Here is a 17,703-nt window from a genome sequence, read left to right as displayed (position 1 = left end):
AGCAGGAACACGGCGCTCGTATTGTGGTGACTGGAATTTTTGCAGCACTTCCGCTTCCGGGAGGCAGACGCGGGCTGTTCAAAACACGGAGAAGAAACGCGGGCAGCAGAAGAAGCAGAAGAAGAGACTCGAACTATATCTAAGCTTTAATTTCCGTGAATGTAGCGCGACACAAACGTGTTCGGTAAGAAACGTGTTTTAATACTTTGCGGGTTTTCCTTTCCGGTCATCTGACGCAAAACGCGTCTGTTTACAAACCGTAAAACAACACAAATATCGACAATGACAGACAAAATGGCTGATGTGTGTGTCCAAGCTGCTGTTAGTCGATGTCTTGTTTAGTTTCTATCAAAGAGTAAAGTCGTCTGTTGTCTCAGATCGTCATCCCGCCAACTGTCGGTTCTTTGTCAGTTTCTCATCAAACAGGCGCTAAAACCAAGCTACTGCTCGCGTGCGGGGAATCCACGCACGTGCATTAACAACATTTAATGCGTTAAAAAAACAAACTCAAGAGCGGGAGTCTTTTGATTTAGCGCCAAACACACGCAAACGATTCAACTTTTTCCACCTGTGACCTTTACGACGTCCAGCAGTAAAGATGTGTGGGTCTGCTTTACGGCAGCTGTGTGATCACTCTCTGAGGTTATCAAACACTTGACATTGTGGGATAAGAGATCTAATGGTCTAACGAGTAATTAAACACAGTAGCATGTGCCAGCTCCTGCCCAGTATAACCAGTATTGCATTATTTTGGGAGATAAGGTTAAGTTAAAGGATGAAGTTGTGTAAAGTTGTCCGATCTTGATGAAGTTGTTCTGTGTGCAGGTGACATTTGGAGAAAATGATGCCCACTACGACCAGGAAGAGGAAGCTCTCCTCCCTGGACTCTGACAGGTGACACACCGGGTGGAAGCATTTGAAAGATTTACTCTCCAAATAACCTGAATGTAAACTTGAATATAACAAATCAGTCACTAAGTTTTATGGTACTCTATATGATACTTTTTTAATCAGTGTCAAAGTATGTCACAGATCTTCTTTCCTGTCTGAGGCTTCTACTGTTTACTGAATGAAAACAAGGAATCACTTTGTTACTGAAACCAAAACTGATGTGTCTTAACTTTCTACTTTTATAAACCCGTCTTCTCTCCCTCAACCAGCAGTCATCCAGCCAAGAAGGGAGTCAGAGAGGAGCTGTCCCCCGTGAAGAGAGGATCCCAGAGAAACCTGCCGTCTACTCCAACCAGGAAGAAGCCAGCTGGACGTCTGGACCTTCCGTCCCCGCAGAAGTCCCCTCGGACACGAGCAGGTAGAGGACTTTGTTCAGTTTGTGTGGTTCTCTGAAGTCTGAAGATGTTGAATTCAACACCAGTGTCTGATCATTGTTCTTCTTTCTCTAGTCTCACCGACCAAATCGCCTCGTAAATCTCCCGTCAAACCTTCCATCATCACCAGCGCCTTCTATGGCAAGAAGACGCCCGTCTATCTCACTCCACTGGAGAGGAAGGCGATCAAGGATTCTCGGCCCTCCCCTCCTCCTCTTCCCCTGCCCCCCTCTCTGGTGGAGAAGCCGGTGATGAAGAATAAGAAGAAAGTAAAGGGAGGCAAGCAGCCGAGAAAGGTCTCTGTAGGATCTGGTAAAGTGGTGAAGACGAGCGTCAAAAACTTCTCAACATATACAAAGACCATCCGGCTCTCGAAGTTCAACCCCAGGTTTGTTCTGAGTCACGGTCCTGATCTGTTCTGTTGGTGCTTCTCTGGCTTTGAGTCTGGATAAATGTGTTGATCTGTATTTCCTCATTTAACTCAACAGCGTCCCAGCTAAACCAGTGCCTGCCAAACCTGCAGCTGCCACTGGTAGCACCAAACCAGTGGACTCCAAGAAAGCCATCACCATCTGCTTCAGCAGCCTCAAGCCCAAACCCAAGATCTTTGTTGGCGCCGCCTTCTTCAGCACGGGGAAGAAACCGACGTCCATGTACAAGAAGTCTGCTCCGAAGTCCTCGACCAAGCCGGCGTCAGGCCAGAGCAAAGGTAGAGCCGCTCCGCCACAAGCCAAGAGCGGGAAAGCAAGGCAGCAGCCGACTGTGGCATCGAACCAGCAACAGACAGTTCCTGAAAAAGTGAGCAGAACCATTGTTTGTTCAATAATGAAATGGTTTGCTTCTATCAAATCATTTTAAATCACGGATCAAATTCTAGACCAGTAGCCACTATATCGTGTTTTCAGAGGTAATATCCGATTTCACTCTGGAGCTTTATTGTTTTACTTTTTTAAACAGTTGTCATGTTGATGCTGTTTCCTGCAGATCGTCGTCCAGCCGAGCAACAAGCAGAGATCGAAGTTTGACCCGACCGACTGGATGGACTCTGTGAACGAAGAGCCTGAAGCTCCACAGCCATTCAGGTGCTTTGAGGATATAGACACGTTTTTACAAGACTTGCACAGCTTTGTGTATTTAGCACAAATATTTATGCTTTTTCCCACTTTTAAAACAATATTGTGGTGTAAAGACAAATGATTTCAGATGATCAATAATCATGTTGTTCTCTCAGCTCACCTAAAGTCTTGTCAGAGAAATATGGGATTCACAAGGAGCTGAAGATTGTGTTGACGAGGAGCCCGTCACCGAGTTCTGCTTCTATCGCTTCATTCATCAACACTCAGGTACAGAAGCTTTTACACACACACACTGTTTCATTTTTGTCCTCCACATGTTTAAAGAAGTCGTCTGACTTCACCTTTAATTTTTAACCCTAACTAGTCATTTATGGTCATTCAGAAAACCTCCAGTTTCTAAATCTTTTAAATATCGGCTGCTGTTTCTCACGATATTGAACTTTCTCCAGGACGATTCTCTGACAGGCGACGGCTCGGAGCCCATCTTTGACTTCAGTGATATTGATCCGACCAGCTCGCCCAAAGGTAGCTGCACGTCCAATATGATAACACAACCAACCTACAAGACATCTAACACTATATTGATTCTTCTGGTCACATTTGAGTTGTTTAAAATGTCACGAGCTTCGTTTTACTTATTTAAAAATCTCCACAGAATCTGCAGCACCAGTGTATCCCATCTTCGGTTCTGCGTCCAAGAGGTGAGATGTTTTATTCACCTACAGTCGGTTCCATCCTCCCCTTTCATGATGAGATAAACACCAGAAAAGAACATCCACATGTTCTGATGCTGCCATTAGAGTCTTAAACCCTCGACACCACTACATTGTTCCTCATTGTTTTTTTGCCATGTAGGTTAAAGAAAACTCTGCAGCCTCCGGTGACCTGCAGCACCCCCTCTGGCCCCGTGACCACACTGCAGACGCCTTCTTCAGCTAAAGAGCGAAGCACTCGCAGGAGGAAAGAGAAGCAGGACGACGACCAGCTCATCATCGTATGTTAAAGTCTCTATTGGAACTAAGCACGTTGAACTCCTCTCTAAAGGCCGGGGCAGATCTGTTGTGCTCTGTTTTTAAACGCCTCCTACAATAAGTGCAAAAAAAGTTTGTCGATAAGAGGGGAGAATGCAAATTGCGACATAGAAAGTTGGATTTTTTTTGGTTTCTCTTTTATTTTAACGTGTATTTATCTGTGTCCTCGTCAGGATGCCGGTCAGAAGCAGTTTGGAGCAATAACCTGCAGCTCCTGTGGGATGGTCTACAGCGCCGACAACCCAGAGGACAACTTCCAGCACTCCCAGTTCCACCAGCGCTTCATCGACTCCCTCAAATTTGTGGTAAAACCTTTCTTCCATCTCTCAGGACTAAAGATATTAAAAGCTGCACCATCAATAGAAAATTCAGAACTTGCTTTATTTGTAAAACCAACTGATTATGAACATGTTCCCGTTTTGTTTCTATCTAAAGTAGTTTGGTGTTTTCCAGAGATTCTCTGCCGGCGTTCAGATTGTTTCAGTGTTCGTTGTGAGTTGTGAGTTGTGAGTTGTTGTCTTGTTGCTGCAGCTTCTTCTCTCTGTTGTGTTACCAGGGCTGGAAGAAGGAGCGGGTGGTGGCTGAGTTCTGGGACGGAAAGATTCTCCTGGTCATGCCCGATGATCCCAAATACGCCGTCAAAAAGGTAAAAGATGTGCCTACTGTTTTTTAATTTAACCACCAACGATCCGATCCTTTTCTTTAATGTGGATTTTCCTGCTCTCTCCCTGTTTGTGTGGCGTCAGGCGGAGGAGGTGCGTCGTGTCGCAGACAACGAGCTGGGCTTCCAGCAGGTGACCCTGAGCCGACCCACTCAGGCTAGAACCTACCTGTTCATCAACTCGGAGCGGATGGTGGTCGGCTGTCTGATCGCTGAGCCCATTCGACAGGTAGGGCTGCTGGATGTGCACACGTCATTAACACCTTCCTCTAGTAGTTGGTTCTTTGTATCTTACATTAGAGCTAAAACATTTTTATTTGCCTTAATGCCTAATGGTTTCATATTGACCCCCCCCCCTCCAGGCTCACAAAGTCCTGGAGCAGCCGGACCGACCGAAGGACATGACCAAGGACGACTTCATGGAGCGCCACCGAGCCTGGTGCTGCTCCTCCGTCCCGGAACCGGCCATGTGTGGGATCAGCCGGATCTGGGTCTTCAGCCTGGCCAGGCGTCAGGGCGTGGCCACCCGCATGCTGGACACCGTCAGGTGAAGATGAAATCCTAACGTCTTCTTACAAAGCAGTGTTTGTGCATATCTGGACATGTTAGGAAATATAATTAAATAACAACAAAACCACAAAAAGGATTTTCTGTAGGGTCAGTTCAGCTATGAGACTCTGGTGACGATGGTTAAGAGAGGTCAAAGGTGGCCACAAGGTCAAGTTGCCAGGTCGCATTGTCATATTCTGCAATTATTGAGATTTGCACAATTGTAGTTTTCATTTTCAAAAGAAAAAACAGCAAGAACACAGTTGATTTCCAAACAAATGATCTATTCAATAATGTTTTTTGCCTTTTTAAACTGCTGAAACTAAACAATCTTAGTCCCTGAAGCTTTCTCTTATAAAAGTGAACAATATTAACTAAATAATTTATCTGGCTGAAAATTGAGTTAGCATTTAGGCTACACACACCAGAGCATATAGCAAATGGTTTCTAAGAAGAAGTATATTTCCCAGCATGTTGAGTTGTACACCCTGACCCATACCTCTTCTCCTCAGGAGCTCCTTCACGTATGGAAGTCACCTGACCAAGGAGGAGATCGCCTTCTCGGACCCGACCCCCGACGGCAAAGTGTTCGCGACCAAGTACTGCAGCACGCCGACCTTCCTGGTCTACAACTTTGTCGCGTGATGTTGGGAAAGAACTCAGCTGAACTGTTTTTTTAATCGGCCTGTTCCCTCGATGAGAGTGTTGCGTCTTCACAGATCTTTGTTGGATTGTTCTTCACGTGCAAAGCAGTGACTTCAGGTTTTTTAGTTTGTGTACCAGCTGCAGTTGTGTACGTTTTTATTCATCAGGCTGAAGTAGGTTCACTGTTTTTGTGTGAATGCGCCTGTGATCCCTCAGTATTTATACTCTGTGCTGCCGTTTCCTGTTGGATGTTCATCGGCGGTGCTTTCAGATGTTTATATTTATCTTTTATTGAAATATTGTTGGTTAAATATCAGTTGTGTCACGTTTAAATCCACCGCCCCTGCTCTGGGGGATGTGTAATGAATTTCATAGTTGTTGCCAATTAATTGTGATGCTCCAGTGGCCCAGGTTCGTTTTCTTTTTGTAACGTGTTAACTTCATTTTTCTCACGAGCAGAATCGAGAGTATGACAGCATTTCAAATATACAGAGAAACAGACTCTATTTTTAAATACGTTCATAAACAGTCACTGAAGCAGAAGCAAAACGTGCACTAATCTTCTTTCATAGACCGTTTGTATGATTACATTTCAACAAAAGAAAAATATGAATAAACTTACAGAACATTTACGGTATTCATTCTTTGTCATAAGGATTTATTTAACATGTTGCGTTTTCCTTTATGTCTGATGTTTAGTTTCCAAACAATATTTTGGCACAGTGTTTAGACCTGGTATGTGTATCTGTCAGTGATTTCTTAATTAATTGCTTTGGGTGATAGACCCACTATTCTCTGCCTTCGTTTCAAAGACAATACTTCGGGGCTGCTGTTATTTAAACTTCAGTGTTTTCTTATTGATAAAGAAGAATATAAAACATGAATATGGATATGCAGAAGGTGGAAAAACCAAGGAAAAGAAGTTCCCTGGAGTCCTCCGCTCTACCAACTCCGAAGGGGAAGGGAGTATACAACAGCCAACTACCAATAAATATCACATAAAGAAGTTTAGAAAACGTTCGTATTTTCGTCCACCAGGTGGCGCACGAGCACCGCGTGGCTGGATTAACATGTTACTTGACCCCGCCCCCTTCATAACCCAACCATCAACTCCTGGTCGTCACTGGATCTCAGTGAACCGGGTGCTTGATGGTTTTCTGAAGCTTTGTATTGGAAACACAAACAGTGACTGGGGTTGAGATCTTTATTATAAATCATTTACATTACAAAGTAAGACATGAATCGTTTCCATTTTTCCGTCCAAACATCTCGTTAATGTTAGTGAATCGGCTCTTCTGAGGGGGGGGGGGGGACTGTTATGGGTGTACTTGAGGATGTTGGCACGGGGTTAATTAAAGGAGAATAAGTGCATCAACACATGCACTCTGACTCAAACACACACACACAAGGAATATCCTCAGACTTCAAGTATGAGAACACAGTCGTCGAGCTGCTGATGAAGAACAAAATAAAAACGAGAAACAGGACAGAAGAGGCGGCAAAGACGTGAAAGACAAGAAGCCAGCGAGCAGGTTTTATTTTCCACACGGATGAGACTCTCTCCTGTTTGGTGAGCGAGTCCATCCACCGGCAGACGTGAGCTCCTCGGACTTGATGATGGCTTCATGGAGCCCGACACAAACAATCACACAACAATTGGCTTCACAGTGAGGAGGTGAAGTGGTCCTCAGAGTTTAGATGATGAGGTCTTGGAGACAGTTTTTTTTTGTCTTTTCCCTGCCCCTTTTAGCAAGTTTCTTTATTTTTCTTAATATATCTTAAATAAAAACAGCTTATAAATCATCTACAAACCTACATCTTCTATAAATTACACAATTTGTTAAAGCAACAGTTGAAATTTGCGGTAGAAAACTCAGAGATCGAGCGAGAGAAAAAGAAAGAAAGAGAGAGAGAGAGAGTAGGAGAGAGAGAGAAAGAGACGACCTCAGCGTCCACTAGTGACAAAAAGGATCAGTAGAAAAACAAACATCTATACAACAGCAAACTGATTTGATCAAATTGAGCAGAAACAAGAGACAGAAGACGGTTCCTGCTGAGTGAGCTCCTCTGGTCTGCAGCACGGTGACGGCTTCAGAGAGGAGCCCGTGCACTGAGAGGCAGCCTCCTGGTGTTTTCTTATTGTGTGTGTAAGTTAGTCAGTATCTGTTGTTGTTGTTGTTGTTGTTGATCATGCCCTCGTCAGCAGCTCCTGAGCCCACGTCTTGATGGCGGTGGTCGTGTGTTGGAGCAGCTGCCACGTTGAGTTGGCGAAGGTCACGGTGTGGCCCTGCAGACACGACACCGACACCTCACCGCTGGAACAGAGCAACACAAGAGGCAGGTGAGTTTCTGACAGGGTGTGCCTCATGTCACGTTATTTAACAGAGTTTTAAATATAGCCAAATATAATCTTGGATTTATTTGCATTCACTTTGGAAACAGTCTCAGAGCAACGTTACTTATGAAAAGGCCAAACAAAACATAACTTCCATTCCCATCACTTATAAATGTACATGTAGGTGTAATTTATTAATTGTTAAACACAGATGTGTGTATTTCAAAACAAACTATATAGCTACTTAAAACTAAACGTCTCAGATTAAATATCTGTGCGATAAAAAAAAAAAAAAAAAAACTTAAATGACTGAAAACAACTAAGTATTTTGAATTTTTTAGTTTGGTCCATGTCCCATCCACTAACATGGAGGAGGTGGGGTTTATAACCTATACACCAATGTATCGAGACATTTGACTTTCTGGCCAGTAGTCACGTTCTCTATTCATGTGATAAATGGTTTGTAATCTTTATTAATCTGAGGTTTAGTTTGTGAAATGTAATATCTAACGGTGGATTTCAAATACAGGTTAAAGCCTCAGCGCACTGACTTGCAGGACTCCTGCAGGTTGGTCCACGCTCGCTGCAGCAGCTCAGCGATGAAAGCCAGAGCTGGCAGGATGTAGTCGTGATGGAGGAGGAGCAGCAGCTCCTTCACATACGCCAGCACCTGGAACACACTGTCCGGAGTGTTGGTGTAGACCTGAGCAAAGAAGAGAAGTTGATCAGCGATTATAACTCAAATAGGAACAAGTGACAGTTCTATGGTTGTTTATATTCCCTCTCACCCATTCTATGACAAGCGGCGTCTTTTCTCGGACCCAGAGGATGAGCTGGGTGGTGTTTTCAGAGATGAAGATGGCTGCTGCTTTTGACTTCTCCACGGCCTGGGTCATCAGTGGCCCCAGGACCCGCACGCTCTCAGAGTAATAATAAGGGGTGTTTGTCTCCAGCCAGCTACAGAAAAAGCAAAAATACAAGTTAGATTGTTTATCTTCATGAACAGTTATTAGACAAAGAGTTTAAAGAAGGATTTGTACCTGAAGCCCTGTTTTGAATAGACTGTTATTTTGCCCAAGGCCTGCTGAGACACGGCCGTGACCCCGGAGTTGCGCAGATACTTCGCTGTGCTGGAATCTGAGAACACACAGACCATCACATGACCTCAGGAACAAAACAAACACAGTAAAAAGTCCGGATCCAGATGTTTGACGTTCTGCCGTCAGGACGGACCTGTGAAGGAGCCGTGAGTTCTGACGTCGTGGGCCATGAAGCCGGCGATGAACATGAACAGAACCATGAGCAGCTTGAACCAGGGGAACCCACGGCCACGCATCTTCACCTGCAGGTTCTGGTGACCAAAGCAAAATACGTGTTAAGGTTGATAATCTAAGTGTTTGGCCACCGCAGGTTTAATTCCATATTAAAATCAATAAAACCTGAAATGTGCTCAGTGGTTAAATTCTGCTTTGCACTGTGCGTCTCACCTGACACAGGTCGTTGCACTCGTGAAGCTCCTCAGTCTCCACGGTGTCTCTCATTTCCTCATTGGTCACTCGGAACGACTGGATGGTTTCTTCAAGGTTCTTCCGCAGCTAAAGATGATTTAAAAAGACCGTTTAATGACATATTAGAATCGATTCATGCAGCAGATTCTCTCTGTAATCTTTTTCTATTAACTCTGAGATTACTGAAAAACCATCTGTGTCGTGGCGGGAGTCTTACTTTTGGTGGGAGGGTTTTCCAGGACTTCAACAAATGATTCAACAGCAAACTGGAGAAAGAAAAGAGGAAAATCAGCTTCAAAATCTCAACTGCATCCTCACGTGTGGCCTCAAATATTTACTGGTGGAGTTTAGAACTGGAAAATTCAGATTTGAGTGTTTGCTTTCTCATATTCACACTTAAAAAAAGGAAAAAGTTCAATTTAACTGCTTGTAAAATGTAAAAATGTTTAAATCAGTGTATGTATAAGAGCATTTTGTGAAGGGTGAAGTGTGTATAACTCACCTGGACTGGGGTAAGTGTTTGGTATAGAGCTGCCTCCATACTCCAAGACTTTGTACGTCCACACACAAACACTCTGTCATACTGCTGAGCAGCTGCAAGGAGCAGGGAGACAATCTTTTAAATGCCAAAGTCCCAATAATTAGCTCTTCCAACACCAAGACAACAGTTAAATGGTGAGTTTATAGGTCGACAAAAGTGACAAAACAAAATCAATCAGCACATCCAACAAATAAGTGTCTTTTGTCTTTATTTCAGGAGGACTAACACTAAATCCTCATGTTTTGTGTTGATGTTTTAGAGCCAGTAAGTTCATGTGTGTGTGTGTGTGTCTTACCTCTTTCTTCATGTCGTCAGGACAGTGGGACGTGGCTCTGGACAGGAAGGACGGCAGGTACTGGTGTAGCGTGCTCTCTGGTTTGGCTCCGAAGGCGAGGACCTTGAGTCGAGGGTACAGACGCCTCAGCTGCTCCTGCAGACTGAACACAAACAAAATAGGGTTATTAGTTTTTTGGAGATAAAAAAAAACCCAAAGTCATATGTGTGTTTAAAAGGATCCAGACAAATTTCTCAACGACCCAGTTTCTACATCGACTTATTCCTAAACCGATCGTCATGTTATTGCACATGGGCTTTGAAATTGATATTGAAATTGACACGACTGTGAAGCAGATTTTTAAACATATGATTCCATTCACCTTGATGACAGAGCATTCTTGGGCATGAAGGCAAAATCCAGCAAAGGAAAGAACTCTTTAGGGCCAATGATGCCAAATCCCACTGTCAGGTTTGCATGAAGTCTGGAGGAAGGAGGACAACAAAAGGATTTGAGATTCAAGATCATGATTTCAGTTTCATTTAAAATCATAATATATCCAGAAAAAAATACATGTCAAAACAGATAAAAGAAGGTTTTGGCTGTATTTTAAGTGATCAAAATAAAAACTGAAACACACAGGGCTCATATTACTGCGTCAGACTTACAGGAGAAGTCGATCCAGATAGGCAATGGCATACGCAGACAAGGATTTCACTCCGAGCACAGGAAGCATGATGCCCAGCCACACTGAAACACACAGAGAAACACTTGATTCACCTTGTGCTGGTGGTTAGTTCTGGTATTAAACGACTCAACACTGGGTCGTTCCAGCTCGCCATTTAAAAAAAAGAACAGCCCAGAGCAGCAGCCACCAGGAAACACAAGAAACTGAGTGATGAGAACTGGAGCAGCATGACAGCAAGTCACTTTCAAACCTGGAAATACTCTGAGTCTCATGTTAAATGTACTAAATGTGCAATTTGCTGTTGACAATTTAAATAAGATTCTTTTTTCCTCTTAAATTACACAGGAAAACATCTTCTCAGTCCAGTCAGCCTGAGGCTCAAACAGGAAACACTTCATTACTTTGTAATTTCCTGATGATGAGATTAGAGGATTTTCAAATTTTTACAATTACAATTTACAACAGCCCGTCCTGGTGTTTTATAAGAGACAGGCCGACAGGGACTTTCCAAGGGCCATCCTGATATTATAATATAGAACAATATATATTTTTCGACTGATATGTGTCAAAGAAATGGAATTGAGGCTTGATATTGGACAGTTTAAACATATAGCTATTGAACTGAGATGATAAACGTGAGGATAAATACACATTTTTCTATGTAAGGTATTTTAAAGTGTGTTGAAATTTGCTGCACAATCATTTACTACAACAATGGACTTGCTCCATCAACCCCTAACCCAGACTTGCTGAGCTCACAGATAGTTGGGAAAGTGGGAGAAAGGACATTTGTTGCGAGAACAATGAAACACTGTGCGTACTCAACTCAAGGACGGTTTGTGTAGTTGTGTGAGAATGTGTGTGTTATTTTTTTTAAAGGGGGGGGCAGTGTATGACTGTTAGTTACCTCTTAGTCCCTGGCTGAGGTCATAAAATCCTGCTTGTCCCAGAGCCCACATGATGGTCAAACACTTCACTGGGCGATTCTGAACCGACCGCAGTAACTCCAAATACTGCAGAGGAAGGAAGAGAGGAGGGGGGGGGGGGGGTATTACAACATATTACTGCACAGTTCTTCCGGAAGACAAATCACACACCAGTGCAGTGATGCAGTCAACACACACACACTTACCTCTGGCAGATTTTGGGTGGCTATTGTGGGTTTGTCCTTTAGAATTGCCTGGATGCAAACTCTGTAGCCATGAAGTGGTTCTCCTGAAGGGAGAAAAGCAATGTTACATAACTTTTAACTTACCTGCTAATCTCTATATATTCTGACATTAAAATCAAGTGGACCTTTGTTTCAAGCCAGTGTCCATTTATTCTTATTCAACTCATTTCCTATTATCTCACAACAACTGGCTGCTTCATTAAAGCTTAAATACCCCAGACGTTCATTATCCTTAACCGATTAAGTTTACTAGCACAGTTCTGCCATATAACCTGTGATGTTCTAACCAAATGATTTATATCAATTAGGATATGCATCACAAACTACATCCTCCAGACATCTCCTCATCTTTTCACTAAAAGTACTGAATCTAAACGAAGAGGGATAACGTCCAAACCACTTCCAGCTCTTCATGTCACCTCCTGTATTTACCTGACTGCCTGTCCAGCTCCCGGAGCATGGTGTAAACACAGTGGTCGAAGAATCCTGGCAGAACGTCGCTGCAGCGTCTGATGAGGCCTTTAATCACAGCCTTCAGCTCCTTCCCTGTGAGGCAGTATGGGTAATCTGAGGGGAGAGAGAAGGAGGATATGACATTACTGCAAAAACCTTTCCATGTCAGGTTGGTGACAAATGGGACATATTAATTAACTTTGCATATTTTGATCTTGATCCGAAAACCAACCTACCGTGAGCGTAGCTGCAGTGAGTGGGCTCTGTCTCCGGCACAGTCAGATTGAGGTTGAGGTACCCGGCCAGGTCTTTGACCCAGACTGACGGATTGTCTGGGAACAGGGTCTGACTGTGAGCCAGCTGCTGCTTCAGGTCCCCGACATCCAGCTGGAGACAGAACAGCAGAGAAGAGCAGATAAGTCTCGTCTGCAGCCTCAGAAACAACACGTTCATTATGTGAAGATGAATCTGTGTCTCAGCATGTGATATTTTGCTCTAAAGTTGCCACAATGCTGCATTGTTTCTCGGTTTGTGTGAGGAAATGTGCGGCTTTGAGGTATTACAAAAGACCTTTATTTTACAGAGACATCAGGAAAAACCTTACACTAATATTGAGGAAGATTTGTCATTAGTTCGAATCTAAAATTTAGGGAGAAAAGTTGGAAATTCACACACAGAATCTTCAAATATTTCAAAATCTGTGACCATGATCAACTCTGTTTAGATCCTTAAATCTCAGTGTCACATTCCTCAACGACAGGTTTTCATTCGCTCAATGACAAATGCTGGGAATGTGTGTTACTCACAGCTTTGAAGGCTTCCTCCAGGCTCTTGTGCGTCGGAGGGGCGACTGTATTGCTGGGGGTTGATTTCTTGGGGGGTTTACTCGTCGCAGGCTTCTTGGTCTGAGGCTCGGCCGCTGGTGGAACCTGCTCCTTGTTCTGTTTCTTCACCATCTTCTCGAAGTTGTCGTACACAGTCTCTGACAAAATCGAGGGACCTGGAGGGAACAAGGCAGCGTTGGTTAGACACGCCTCTAGATTGAAAATATGAGGAAACTTTTTTTAACTTCTAACACTTTTTTTTTTCTTCTCCCCAATCGACCCTGTGTCCTGGAAAACAAGTTAATCCATGAAAACCAAGGCATTCTCCTCCCTGGTTGCTCCATCTGCTCATATCCAGTGTGTTACTTATCCCTTCCTCCCTCCCTCACTTGTGGCTTGCATAATGAGCAGCTATTATCCAACTTTCATGCAACATTCATTTCAGTTCACAGAGGAATGAAGTTAAGCACAAGCTGTATCCAAAGTACCCCCCGTGTGTTACTTATTAAGATCCTCTCGAAAACAAGCCACGTCCACTTCAGAGTCAAACCGCTCTTCTACCAAATTTAAGCTTTGTTGGCCAATGCAAATATTTCTGTTACAAGTGTCCCACCACTGGGTATTAAAGCCATGTACGACATTAAATAATATCTTTAATTGAAAAACTTCTGATAATCAAGTGTTCACATTAGCTTTTATTATTTTATTCCCAGGATGTGAAAGAATCTAATTTATTGTTATTAACAAATCAGATGAAAACACCAAAACCAGGATTGTGTTTCATCATTTTCTTACTTTCCTCTTTCTGTGGTCACAAATATATATTCATTCAAAATAAATCAACAACCAAAGAGCAAAAAATAAAAATCACATTGACCTCAACACAGATGTGTTTCAGAGTAAGTTACTCCTAGAGCTTTAACCCAGATTCATCCTGGAAAGATATTTACAGTATTTAACTACTAGTGCACACAAGTGTTTAGACCCGCCCACAAACTTGAGTAGTTGCTGACAGAGGTCACCAGTTGCTCACTGATCATTGAACATGCTGCTGAGAAACCCAAATCTATATGTGGTCACTGTGGGACAGACTGGGTGGACACACTAGTTCCATTTCCAAGAGCAGAATCTGAGTTTGTAATAAATATCTAAATAATCTGAGCCCTACTGTGCCTTTAAAGACACACTAGTACACGTTTGTTTACCTGAGCGCCTCTTACCGGTGATTTGATCCCCATTAATGAGCATCTAATGAGATTAAGCTGCCAAGAGGAGTAAACCATCAACACAAATGTTCCCCAGAGTGACAACTACACTTAACTGAGTGAGTTAAGAAAAAGGGAGCGATTTAATAGCGCTTATATGAAGCTTACTTATAGCGCTTTGTAGTTTGGCCCTCTTGAAGACATTTGTACTTTCTTGATTTTTGTTGTGCATGAAATAACACAGGAATGCTGTTCATTAAAAAAGGGATTTGCATAGCTTGAGTGTCAAAGGGTTAAATACATCAAGCAGATTGATATCCATCTCCCCATTAATCTTTTTCAGTTATCCCAGTATAGCCCAGGTCATGCATGTCTCACATAACGCGAGACAAATACTGGAAAACTCCATTATTGCATTGACTAGTGGAGAGACTTGCCTTGCTGCAGTCTGTCCTCTGTGTGTTTCTATAAGTGTCCTGACAGCTAATCTGTTGCTGCTGTGAGAATCCAGTTCACCCTGTAAGAGGGTTGTGTTGGGCAGTGTACAGCTCCTCAGATTACGCCCCCCCCCCCCCACACACACACACCACAAAGACCCTCAGCCATTCGTTCACTCAGTCAATGCTCCAGGGATAGTTTGTTATGTTGTGAGCAGTGAATTGAGATTTCACACCCTAGTGCATCATTGACAGGAAGCGTTGTATTAAAAGACAAGGGTTTTTTAAAAGGCAATAGAATTCACACCAAATTGCAGGTGGGAAATTAAGTCATTGGTCAACTCATGGTCTGATGTCATCACTTTTTTTTTCTTTTTTTTTAAGAAGGGAGACACCCTGTGAAGCTCAATAACTTGTTCTGACATGCTGGGTATCATCATATCAGCTGACTTACATATGACCTTCCCATCCTGTGCAGCACTTTGGTCAACAAAGTTGTTTTAAATGTGCTATATAAATAAGTGACATTAAATCAAACGTCTGGCCTCATCAATTAAAACTCTGAGTGGAACTAAATTAACATTAAATATCTGTGAAGATCATCTTTTCTGTGTTTTGTTCTTTTGGAAAAGCTGCCGCACACATCCAGAGGAAAGTATTGTCCAGGTTGCAGGAGAAAAAGAGAGAGAGAGAGAGAGAAGTGTATTTGTTTGGCATGAAACCTCGACGCCACCTCGACACAGACTCAGACTTTGAACGGACTGATTGGCTGATAAATGTGGTTCACAAACAAACAGCCGTGGCAGAGGGGCCTCTAATCTTTCCTCTCTCCAGTTATTTAAAGTCAGACCTGTGAAGAGTTGTTGAATGACTTTGGAAGAGGGGCCTCTCTTCAGGACAGTTTCAGTTCCTGCTCATGTCAGCTGATATTCAGATTTGTGTCTCTTTTTTTTTAAAAGCCGAATTGAATAAAAATACAGTCTCAGCCTCAGAGATATTCCCAACTTTTCATGGTTTTACATCAAATTAAAGTTGATATCTTTGGGATTTGAGCTGCTGATTAGACATAAAGATATAATCATGGACTCTGAGAAGCAGGGATGGGATTTTCCCCATTGTGCTCTGATAACTATTTAAAGTCTGAACAATGAATCAAGGCTAAAACTGAATGCTTTTAAAACAATAGTGTAAATAACAGATAGCTGAAGAACTAATCAAAACCTCAGATGATAAGACAGTTAAGAGGCTGATAAGAATTTTAAAAGGGTTTTCCTTCTTTTCCACGAGGACTGATTCGCACAAAAAGCTGCAGCAGTGTCTCATCTGCTCATTAACTGGATTTTTGCAATAACTAATATCTGTGATTGATTAATTTTTTCCCCTTCAGCTCCAGTGACCTCTGCTCGTTTCAGGGCACGTCTGGTCTCCAGCTGCAGGAGCAGATGATTATAGTTTCCACTCATCTGACACATCAGCAGCTACAGCAGCTAAATGCTAACTCATAGCTTTACATGGATTATAACCGTGAGGAAGCTACATCCTGTCAGTTTTTAAAAAACGCGTTTCAGCTCCTCAGTGATGACGACGCCTCTGTTGACACCACTGCTAGCATGCTAACGGCTCACGCTAGCCGAGTAGCTTCGCCCCTCCTGCCCGGGATGTGGCGGCTGCACCCCGGGGCCACAGGAATTCCACATCAGCCCCCCTTTTTTTCAAAATGAAAGTTCGACCGGAGACACTCGATAATGGCCGTTAAAGACGTGTCAGTGTGTAACGGAAGCAGGAAACGCTACGTGGGGCTGAGCTAGCTGGCTGATGGAGGCGTGAGGCTGAATGTGCGGTGCGACATTGTCAGGGTGAAGACAGGGGGATGTTTAAAAGAAGAGGGAGCGGCACCCTCCAGCCTGTCCCCCCCCGGCTGAGGTGCATGCTGAGCGGGTAACGGAGCAGCGCTCGGCGGCCCCCCGGGTCACTTACCTCTGGAGGTCTGGTTGGACTCGCACAGGGCTTTCCTCCCCCCGCTGGCGCTACCGCCGCCGCCGCTCTTCTTCTCGGTCGAGCTCTTCCCGGAGCTGGTGCTGCCGGTGCTGCTGCTGTTCTTCTTCCCCTTCTTCACGACCTCCCATCGGCCTACTGAGCCGCTGTTGGACGCCATGTCTCCGGTGCCGGTGGCTGCTTGATGCTGGGGCTGCTCGCTGAGGAACGGGGCTTCGCTCCTTCACAGGCTCCGGCTCCTTTAAACGTCAGCGTGCCACGTCGCTTTGCCGGCGTGACGTCACGGTGACGCGCTGGGACCGTTAACCTCTCATCCTCTTAATTAGACACGTGATCGGAGCCCATTAAGCATAAAATCATTAAAGACGTATTTTAAAAGGGAGTTTATGAAGTGCGTGTGTGAATTTGTTTCTATTGGTGATCAGTGACAGGAGACATATCTAGTCTGCCTGACTATTTTAATATTTTGAAAAGTAACTTTTATCTGTGCTGGATTGTTTTAATCATCGATTAATCTGTGAATATTTTTTTTTCTATGAAATTTAAACATTTTCAAAATTGCCCTAAGATTTTCAGTTTAAAATAACAAAAACGATTTTTATCTGTATTTTACTTGAATATCTCACTTCCGCTAAATTCTAGTTCTAATGTAAAAAATGGAATTATCACAACTTAGAGTATATCTGGATAACAGCCTATATTTTTTTTATTTACTGTATTACACACTCTATTTGTACACTTAATATATCAATATGGTGTTTTATAGAGTCAGTTTAGGTCACCTTTCATAACAAAATGCCAAATATTTCATGGTTTTAGTATCAATCTACAAGAGTAGGTAATAGAAAAACTACCAAAATACAGCAGCTAATTTCCATCTTACTGTTAAAAGTCGATTTTAGATATGAAATATATCTGAGGAGTGACAACCCAAAACAGTGGTAGGGAAAAGGTAACAATAGGAAGCTCATTCTAGTGCTAAACA

At 43.2% G+C, this 17,703-nt stretch overlaps 2 protein-coding genes across 2 annotated transcripts; one reads left to right on the top strand and one right to left on the bottom strand.

The window, feature by feature from the left end:
- Positions 1–58: 58 nt before the first annotated feature.
- On the top strand, positions 59–5,920 carry esco2 (establishment of sister chromatid cohesion N-acetyltransferase 2). Its single transcript, XM_053445286.1, has 15 exons — positions 59–184; positions 826–894; positions 1,164–1,309; positions 1,401–1,713; positions 1,814–2,123; positions 2,310–2,407; positions 2,557–2,668; positions 2,851–2,926; positions 3,057–3,102; positions 3,257–3,395; positions 3,606–3,737; positions 3,989–4,078; positions 4,179–4,322; positions 4,456–4,640; positions 5,155–5,920. Exons 2-15 carry the CDS (start codon positions 842–844, stop codon positions 5,285–5,287), a joined length of 1,977 nt encoding a protein of 658 aa, XP_053301261.1. The 5' UTR covers positions 59–184; positions 826–841; the 3' UTR covers positions 5,288–5,920.
- A 557-nt stretch (positions 5,921–6,477) lies between these two features.
- On the bottom strand, positions 6,478–16,962 carry LOC128460430 (transmembrane protein 214-A). The gene is made up of 17 exons (XM_053445623.1): positions 16,701–16,962; positions 13,064–13,257; positions 12,494–12,644; positions 12,237–12,371; positions 11,766–11,848; positions 11,541–11,646; positions 10,614–10,695; positions 10,328–10,429; positions 9,967–10,108; positions 9,633–9,724; positions 9,348–9,396; positions 9,110–9,217; positions 8,856–8,973; positions 8,663–8,759; positions 8,411–8,579; positions 8,174–8,325; positions 6,478–7,602 (listed from the first exon to the last, which is right to left on the bottom strand). Exons 1-17 carry the CDS (start codon positions 16,876–16,878, stop codon positions 7,476–7,478), a joined length of 2,085 nt encoding a protein of 694 aa, XP_053301598.1. The 5' UTR covers positions 16,879–16,962; the 3' UTR covers positions 6,478–7,475.
- Positions 16,963–17,703: the final 741 nt, after the last annotated feature.

Source organism: Pleuronectes platessa, chromosome 17 (assembly GCF_947347685.1).
Source record: "Pleuronectes platessa chromosome 17, fPlePla1.1, whole genome shotgun sequence".
NCBI lineage: Eukaryota > Metazoa > Chordata > Actinopteri > Pleuronectiformes > Pleuronectidae > Pleuronectes > Pleuronectes platessa.
This window is presented reverse-complemented; position numbering and strand designations above follow the sequence as displayed.